Here is a 9,063-nt window from a genome sequence, read left to right as displayed (position 1 = left end):
CGGTCCGCGCCTATAGGCCGGACGGTCCGCGCGTGCGCAGGGGCGGCGGAAGTCGCCGACGGCGCCTGGATCTCGCTCCCTGGAGGGACCCCATCGGGGAGGAGAGATCCTAGGTGTTGTCTAGGCTCGGCAGGCCGACCTAGACTCCTCTAATCGACGTAGAGTCGAAGAGAAGCAGAGAATTTGGGGATTAGAAGGCTAAACTAGAACTAGGCTAGAACTACTCCTAAATGTACAAGAAATAAATGTGAGATAAGTTGATTATTGATTCGATTCATGATTCCAAATCGGCTGTATTCCTCTGTTTTTATAGAGGAGGGGGCCCGGACCCGTTACAAACAAACTCCCCAAGCTAATTTCGCGAATCTCGTGAACAAACAAGCAAGAAACTTGGAACCCTAATTTGTTCTGCGCGCGCGGACCATCGGGCCCACAGGCACGGACCCTCCGACGGCTCATTTTGGTGCTCAACACAATTATAACGCATGTTTTAGAAACTAAAAATAAGAACTGGTCATTGCATTCTTGCCCGATCTTTGGACAATTTAAAAACTACAGATACCTAGAGGGAGTGAATATGTGACATTTGAAAACTCAAAACACAATACAATTTTAATCCGAAGTTATGATGTTAAGTGCTTAGAACAAGATGTGATAGTTCGGGTTAGTATAAACACAATACTTGCACAAGGTTGCTAGTAAATATAAATGCCAGAATTGGACTTAGTAACACGATGGAATAGAAGTTTAGTGCAAGCAAGTATAAGACTAGGGAGGAAAGGTGAAGAACAAATTGCAAGACAAAACCAATAAACACACGAGAATTTGTTATATTTAAAGCTTTGTGTATTTTATTTTATTTTCAAGACCCAAAGTTCGAAGTCATGATTCACGGTGTTGAGGTAACATGTCTCGGCGTCGTGAACAATGATACCAAACGAAGGACATAGCTATGATATGGTAGGTAGCTCAGTATTGTGGCATGTTACGCCGACTTACCTGCCATATGTCATCAACTTGTTTAAGCAAGTTTGTTCTCTCACACACATATATATCCCTTTAGCTTTGTTCGTTGTAAGAATAATTGTACTATGTTACAATATATTTTATTTTTAATGCATTTAATGGTTTGCTTCACAATTGTTACACATGTTCTTAGAAACTAAAATAAGAACTAGCTATTGTATTCTTGCTCGATCTTTGGATAATTTAAAACTATAGATGCCTTGATGAACTCAGTCCTACATGGATATTGCATGGAACAATATATGGTATGTATGGAACTCTAGATATATAAAGCTAAATAGTAGACTTAGCACTAATCCTAACATGCCTTAGAGAAATGTAACAAACACAACTTATAATAGCATGTGTGGAACTATGAGAAATCTACCACTAGTCCTAACATGCGTTAGGGAATATAACTCGCTAGGTCTATTATATTTTGTGTACTTGGTGTATAGTGTGGGTGTTTTTTCTCTCGCACCCAAAAGATGAATAGGTTGCATCCTTATACATTTCACTCTTGTTCTTGATGTTCGTCTCACAAGCTTGGAGCTCTTCCTGGTGACGCTTGATGTTTGCTTCACGCGTAGTTAGCTGTTGTCGCCTCTTTGCAAGCTCATCCTTCTTACCTTTCAAACAGATTTGATCAAACAAGGGAATCGGAAAGCATGTAAATCAACATATCAGCACTAAGGAGCACTGGACGTGTCTGATCTGGCACCGACATCGCACCGAATAGTGAACTCAAAGAGCATGTTTTTAGCAGATCTACTCTTATGTGCATTGGATATGTCTAGTGTCAAATTTGGTGATTACACTAGATACCTAACAAAGAGTAACAACTAGTTTGTAGTCGTTGGAGGAGCACCAGACATATCTGGTGCGAGCACCAACATATTTTGTACCCTCGATTTCATGACACCAACATGTAATGGTTGGATTTCTTTGTGGGTCTATAAATATGCCATGTGGTTTTGGCTGGCATATTAGCACCACATTCACTCATGTGCACCTTTTGAGAGCTAATAAACACACTCCACTCACATCGCTTGGATCATCATTTTGTGATTGTAGAACTCGTAGTGTATCACATTTAGATCTTGCATCTTGTGACACTAGCTGAGTGGTTTGGGTTGGTTATTCTCTTGTTACTCTTGGTGATTGTTGTCACCTAGAAGGCATGGAGTTTGTAGCATCATTGAGTGACTATTGTAGGTTGTTGTCGGCTCTAGTAATTAATTATGAGGCACTCTAGTGCTCATTTCCCGTGGAAGATTCACAAATAGGAACTTTAGTGGAATCATGGCTTATTGGAGCGTCTCTCTAGTGTGGTTCTTACGACACGTTGACACCAAAGAGTTAGGTTTGTCATGTGATGTCAATTAGCTCATGAACCAGCTACCTTATACTCATCACAATAAGAATGTTTTTGGAGTGGAGGCCGAACTTGACCTCGATCTATCTAACCCGACTACACAGGAGCATCAGGCGAAGGGTACTTCGGATTCGACGCGCAACAGTCTAGGAGAGTCAAGCGGAGGGACCACAACAATAAGAAGAGGGCTCGCCGCAGACTCAATCGCATCCAAAGGCCTTTCCCCCGACAACGGCGCCTAGTCCAAGCGAAGGCAAGGACGTGACTTCGTAGAACCCTGAAGGCCTTTCCCCCGAAGGTGGCGCCCAGTCCAAGCAAAAGCAAGGACGTGACTTCGCAGAACCCTGAAGGCCTTTCCCCCGATGGCGGCGCCTAGTCCAAACGAAGGCAAGGACGTGACTTCGTAGAACCAAGGGTGTGACACACGAGCAGCGGCCTCGTTAGGCTATGAAGAAACTCAGGACTCTGCCTCGCTGTCATCCGGGTCCACTTGTAAGCCCCCTTGCAGGGTAGATTTTGTAGTGCACCTAGCTTACATTACTCTGTCCATTGTAATGACTCCATTAAAGGAAATATTCTAGGAATGTAGTAGGTAATTGGGGTATAACAGTACTTGGGGACCTACTACCCCTTCCGGTTACCTATAGCCCTACCATGTACACGAATGGGACACGCATAGCAAGACGCTACAGTTTCCTGCCTGCTGTCTCGTTGTGCACCTAAACCCTCTTGCCTCCCGAGTGTTGGGTGCACCTGACTACGTGTCCGGACAGTTCCAATAGATGTAGGTTGCCGATAAACAACCAAACCTCAAGAATAAATTAATGTTTTTATTCACTTGGTCACTTTAGTTTCATCACTACACACACTCATATTTACACTATTTTGTTTAGATGGAGTTATCTATTGTTAAGTGTGTCCTCTTGCCCAGTAAAGAATTGGGTCAGGTGGGCCCTAACTTGTATGGATCTAATGGCCCTGATCAGGGATGCAACCGTACTTATGGTTGGCCTCCGGTCACGGTGGGTGCTATATAAACACGGTCCTAGTGCTGACACGGAAGCTAACGCTTTTGCGCCTCCAAAATCCTAGCTATCACATTCCAAGGTCCCGATCACCTTTCGGCCACAAGTGACAGGAAACACCACGACATGGCGACCACCGCCCATGGATCCCCGACGGGGCCACAAAGGGATGACCCGTCGCCGATCGACTCTAACAACACGCATGGAACACTGCAAGGAGGAACACAGGGAGGAGCGGGTGAGAGCACCAACACGCAGGGAACACTGTAAGGAGAAACGCAGAGAGGAGCGGGTGAGAGCACCAACACGCAGGGAACAATGTAAGGAGGAATGCAGAGAGGAGCGGCGAGAGCACCAACACGCAAGGAACACTCCCAGGAGGCCGCCGCCATCGCCACCGCCGCAGTGAACGCCAACCAAGAAGGTATGTCTAGCCGAACCTCTCAGTAGATTTGGATCTACTCGTCATTAAGGTTATTATTAGATCAGATTGTTATTCTAGGGAGCTAGGTAACCAAATCTAACATCTATCTCTACTGGTCCGAGCAACCAAATTGCAGAATGCTCTCGGTCTCCCTCCATTTTAAATTCTAAGCTATTAAAACTTTTTTAAACACATGATTTTTTTTTCATATATCTCGATATAATGTGTATCGATATGTTTTCTGTAAAGGGAAGCGATAGTATATTGAAACCACTTCCCATTTCGAAGAATGTATCGATATACATTGTATCTGAATATAAGATAAAAAAAATGTTAGAGCTTCCGATAATTTAAAACAAAGGAAACAGTAGTAAACACAGTGACCGGATATGTGTTGAGGTGCAACAAAAGCTACTTATGAAACGCTGCATCTTGCTGGAAATGCTCAATGCTGGTCACGTTCTAGCACTGAAATTTCAGGTCTGGGCGCGACGGCACTCACCACAAATGATTGACACCAAAATAAAAAAGCACATTTTATCTCTAAACACAGGTCAAAGCAAAATTGTACTAGTGAGAGTACGTGCTACTATAGTACTACAGTACGTAGCTAATAAACACGCTACATAATTGCCTCAACCGGTCCACCAAAACAGGGGCCCAGCAATTGCCTTCTAGCCCTCTACTACCTGCCTGCTTGACAATGGAAAGCAAAACCAAATCATACGACGATGTGGCATCATAGAACAAACAGAGTAGGTCCGCGCAAGGTACGATGCAGAAATTATCAGGCTGGTTTGTTCAGCGGTTCCAACCAGAACTTGCTAGCTTCTACACTAGACCCTTCATGACTCCTCCGGCCACTTTACCGAATCACCTCATCCCCACGAAATGCTACATCTATAGCTAGGATATAATGCAGGGGCATATAGAATGGTAAATAATGTGGCTTAAATAGGGGGCCACAAAGATGATATGAATGCCTCTTCATTCAGAAGACGAAGATGCATGGTTGAACTGGAACTGGAATCGTACAAGTTGGAGCAATTCGTACGTATTTGAATCGAAGGCAGTGGTGGGGAGGCACACGGAGGGCAACCCATACTGCGTTGCGGTATATGGATGGATTCAAACGCATAAATCTATCGATTTGAGAATTCAAATACTTAAATACATATATAAACACATATCCAATCAGTCGGTGTACGCATCTTCCCCCCATCTGCCGCTCTCACAGTCACAGTAGGTGGACCTGGACCAAAAATGTTGAGGTGCGTTGGACGAACGCCGTCGGGCTGGGCCTGGCCAGGCCAGGCCAGCTATGCTGCTGCTGTGCTGCACGAGCTGGCCGTGCGTCGGGCTAGGTAGGCGGACCACGCATGAGCTGGACACACCTTCGGGCGCTCGGGCTGGCTATGCCGCGCCACCACCATGCCATTGCCAGACGGAGGGAGACTGCGCGCACTACCGTTTCCTTGCCGCGACAGAGTCGGTCACAGAGGCAGAGGAAAGAGAGATGGAAAGTAAGGAGAGAAATGCCACTGACACGTGGATCCCAGGTACTGGAAAAGAAATCGGTTTCCTCGATCTTCTGTACGAGCTGCTCTTCCCTATAATCTGAAATTGAGTTTTTTTTTCAATACTTTATACTAACTTTAAGGTAAAAGGAAAAGGAAATCTGGTAGAGTCGTTCTTCTACAGAAATATTGTTAAGGTTTTTAGGAATTAAAAACAGGTTAAGTCAGAATTGAAACAACAAACAGTTGCTTTTATGGAAGACATCTCTATGCGTGTATTGTAAAGTTGTGTATCACAATTGAGAGCACCTATGATATATGAACAAAATTTGTGTAGTTTTCATGTGATTCATTCGGAGTAGTTTTCACGTCCCTATGTGCAGGGGCGGGCCCAGGGGTGGTTCAAGGGTATTCATTGAATACCCAAGTTTTTGGTTGTTTTTGGTGATCTATAGTAATTTGTCAATAATGTATTATAAAAAATAGTGTTAGAGCACTAATTTCTTTGATCTTTTGAATTTTTGAATACCCAATCTTAAATTTCTAGGCCCGCTTCTGCCTACGTGCCAGTGCTTACATCACAAGTAAGTCATGTCTCTACTCATATAAAGTATGAGTTTCGTATATTGTGTTCCATCATACATCGTGCGAGAAGCGCGTATATTTATTCCCCTATTATTGGATAAGGGTTATCTCACTAGAGGCAATGTATTTATCTTGTTGTTTAAATAACCATGAAGGATTGCCTAAGTCCACGTTATTGAGAAAGCCACCAAGGCTTGGCTTTTTTTGAACTCTATTATCTTTTCAAGTAGAGAGAAAGTCTATAACTTGAGAGTTCATACTAGAATATAGGGGTGAGTACAAACATTATAGAGCACACACAAGTTGTTGTATTGCTTCAACGGGCTATGCCTAGCCAGTTAGGAGCTCTTGCTCCAAGAGTAACAATTGCAACATGCTGGCTTAGAACACGAATCTAATGCTTTAGGAGTTGAAGCAAAGTTTGACAAAGCTCTCTTGTGAAGTTTGGAGGGTAGTCTCCGAAAGAATCTTAAGGGATCAAAAGGGAGAGGATGGGAGCCTTCAATTGTTTGGGGGAGAGTTCATATGTTGGTTGAGGAGGAAATGCGTGACATGACAGGTGGAAGGTGGAAGAAGGGACATAAATACTCGGTACTCCTAGCTCCCAAGTCCCAACTAGTCGTTAAGTCACAACACTGTTGTGGAACACATGATAGTATCTTGTTGTGTAGGTCCACGCTGCAATGTCACACAAGCCAACAACAGGAATATGAGTGAACAAGGGCCAACTTGGTTGAGGTATAAGGATTTATGTTCGCTAGCTTAGGGTTGAGAACTTAGTTGCATATTAAAACATGCATTTTGCATCGCCTTTATAGTGCAGTGGTTCCTATATCCGGTTTTAAAATATAAAATAAATTTAAAGTTTTCGTTGAGTCCATCACCAAATGCTTTTGCAACCAGGGCTCCACCAAATCATGTTATATCCTCACTAATTTCTCACATACGTATCAACTCGATACATCTTATTAATTATCATATTATATGGTTGGTATCACCAAAACCCACGTTAGAGCTTGATTACCCTTACAAAACTGAACTGTACCGGATAAATAGACTCAGCGCTATTGGTAAAAGTTGACCTGTGTGTCAGATGGAACCTATAAATAAACAGTAGGCACCGTTCCATCATCTGCATCAGAATTATCTATATAGTCGCTAAAATTTGTTGGTTTTGGTCCGTGCATCACCATAAATTATCCAAGGAATCCCGGGGACGACGCCAGAGCGGCGGAGTGGGTGACAAGCATAACTTAAACCAACTCCACCAAAACTTACCAAATCGCTTTTAGTTAGCACCTGCATGATTCGCTTCGCAGTCCTATATAACCATTGATCGCTCCAAGTCACCGCACTCAGTGGTGCCCACAGCTAAAGCCTTGTGCAAAATTATCATTAAGCTGTCATCAATCATCATGGCTGCCATTACGGCAGGTCTGCTGGTACTCCTCGCTGCTGCCGTCGCCGCTCCGGCGCACGCCACGGACTACACGGTCGGCGACTCGTCCGGGTGGAGCAGCGGCGTGGACTACGCCACCTGGGCGAGCGGCAAGACCTTCGCTGCTGGGGACAACCTAGGTGAGTGAGTACCCCCCACATGTCGGTCACAAGGTCACTGAGGTCTGAGGCTGACAAAGCGCACGCGTGCACGCAGTGTTCCAGTACAGCGCGATGCACACGGTGGTGGAGGTGAGCTCCGCGGACTACGGCGCGTGCTCGGCCAGCAACTCCATCCAGTCCTACAGCGACCAGAACACCAAGATCGCGCTCACAGCGCCCGGCACGCGCTACTTCATCTGCGGCACCCCGGGCCACTGCGGCAACGGCATGAAGCTCGCCGTCACGGTCGCCGCTGGGACCGCCACCACCACCCCGGCGTCATCCCCGCCCGCCGCTGACTCGCCTCCAGAGACAGCCACGCCGTCCGGGTCTACGCCCACGGCAACGACGTCGCCGTCGGCGCCCACGACGAAGCCCACCTCGAGCAGCACTGGCGCTGCCTGCGGTGGGGAGGCCCGGCTCGCTATGGGCGTTTTGGCCTGGGCCGCGGGCCTCGCCGGGCTCGCCCTGATGGGTTAGGCAAGAGGCAGTGCTGTTTCCGTTCCATGCTTTTCCTGTTGCAGGCTTTTGTGGCCCGTTGTGTTTAATCTGAATTCACGTCTATGGTCTATGCTCGATTCTGGCTTGTTCGAGACTCCCGCTGTATACATGTACGGCTATCCTTGAATCCTTCATGCTGGACCTGTCCCAGCGGTCTGCAATATGTCATAGATAACGATATGCTATGGCTATTTAATCGTTCTAGGATGTGTTTAAATGCACTAGAATTAATAGTTAGTTGACTAATTTTTTAATAAAATTAGCTAGCTAATAAATAGCTACCTAACTATTAACTAATTTACCAAAAATATCTAATAGTTAAAATATTAGCTAGAACTATTAACTAATTTACCAAAAATAGCGAATAGTTAAAATATTAGCTAGAGTGTTTGGATGTCTCAACTAATTTTATTCACTAACTATTAGCTTTAGTGCATTCAAACACCTACTTAGCTTATAAGCATCTCCGAAGGACTAAGAAGATAGATCTCAAGCTGTCAAGCACGCTTATATAATCGGGATGTTTGACAAATTTTAGAAGGATACATAAATAGAAAACTGGAAAGGTGTTAAGAACATCTTACGGTATTTATAAGGAACAAAAAACCTCATGTTAATATAAAAAAATTAAAATTGAGTAGCCTTGAGATTATAAGTTGCTCATATTCAGATTATATGGGATATAAAGAAAGTAGAAAGTCCACGTCACATTATATATTCACTCACATCAGGAGCTATATCATAGAAAAGCTCCGATCAAACACTCACTACACCGTCAACAATGTATATGCTGAGTTTTTTTTGCATCTTATAAGACAACAAAGCAGACTATATGTCTTAAAAATATGTACCCGGTTAAATAGTGGTAGACAGCATGTCAAAACCACTAAAGCTATACTGAGATAATGAACCAGTAATATGTTACTCCTATAACAACAAGTCAAGTGCTACTGCCAAACACATTGATATCAAGTATAATGTTGTAAAAGAGGACTCCTGGATCAAACAATTGACCTTGACATATACATATGG

At 44.3% G+C, this 9,063-nt stretch overlaps 1 protein-coding gene across 1 annotated transcript; it reads left to right on the top strand.

Moving 5' to 3' along the window:
• Positions 1-7,284: 7,284 nt before the first annotated feature.
• On the top strand, positions 7,285-8,235 carry LOC100286319 (blue copper protein). Its single transcript, NM_001159206.2, has 2 exons — positions 7,285-7,509; positions 7,586-8,235. Exons 1-2 carry the CDS (start codon positions 7,347-7,349, stop codon positions 8,008-8,010), a joined length of 588 nt encoding a protein of 195 aa, NP_001152678.1. The 5' UTR covers positions 7,285-7,346; the 3' UTR covers positions 8,011-8,235.
• Positions 8,236-9,063: the final 828 nt, after the last annotated feature.

Source organism: Zea mays, chromosome 4 (assembly GCF_902167145.1).
Source record: "Zea mays cultivar B73 chromosome 4, Zm-B73-REFERENCE-NAM-5.0, whole genome shotgun sequence".
Lineage (NCBI taxonomy): Eukaryota > Viridiplantae > Streptophyta > Magnoliopsida > Poales > Poaceae > Zea > Zea mays.
Note: the sequence above shows the minus strand (reverse complement) of the source record. Positions and strands in the feature narration are given on the sequence as shown.

What these genes read in the sequence shown, in the direction of transcription:
- LOC100286319 (NM_001159206.2), top strand. Translation starts at nt 7,347, where the DNA reads ATGGCTGCCATTACGGCAGGTCTGCTGGTACTCCTCGCTGCTGCCGTC. An exon ending in CGCTGCTGGGGACAACCTAG is followed by an intron (nt 7,510 to 7,585) that starts GTGAGTGAGTAC and finishes GCGTGCACGCAG; the next exon opens with TGTTCCAGTACAGCGCGATG.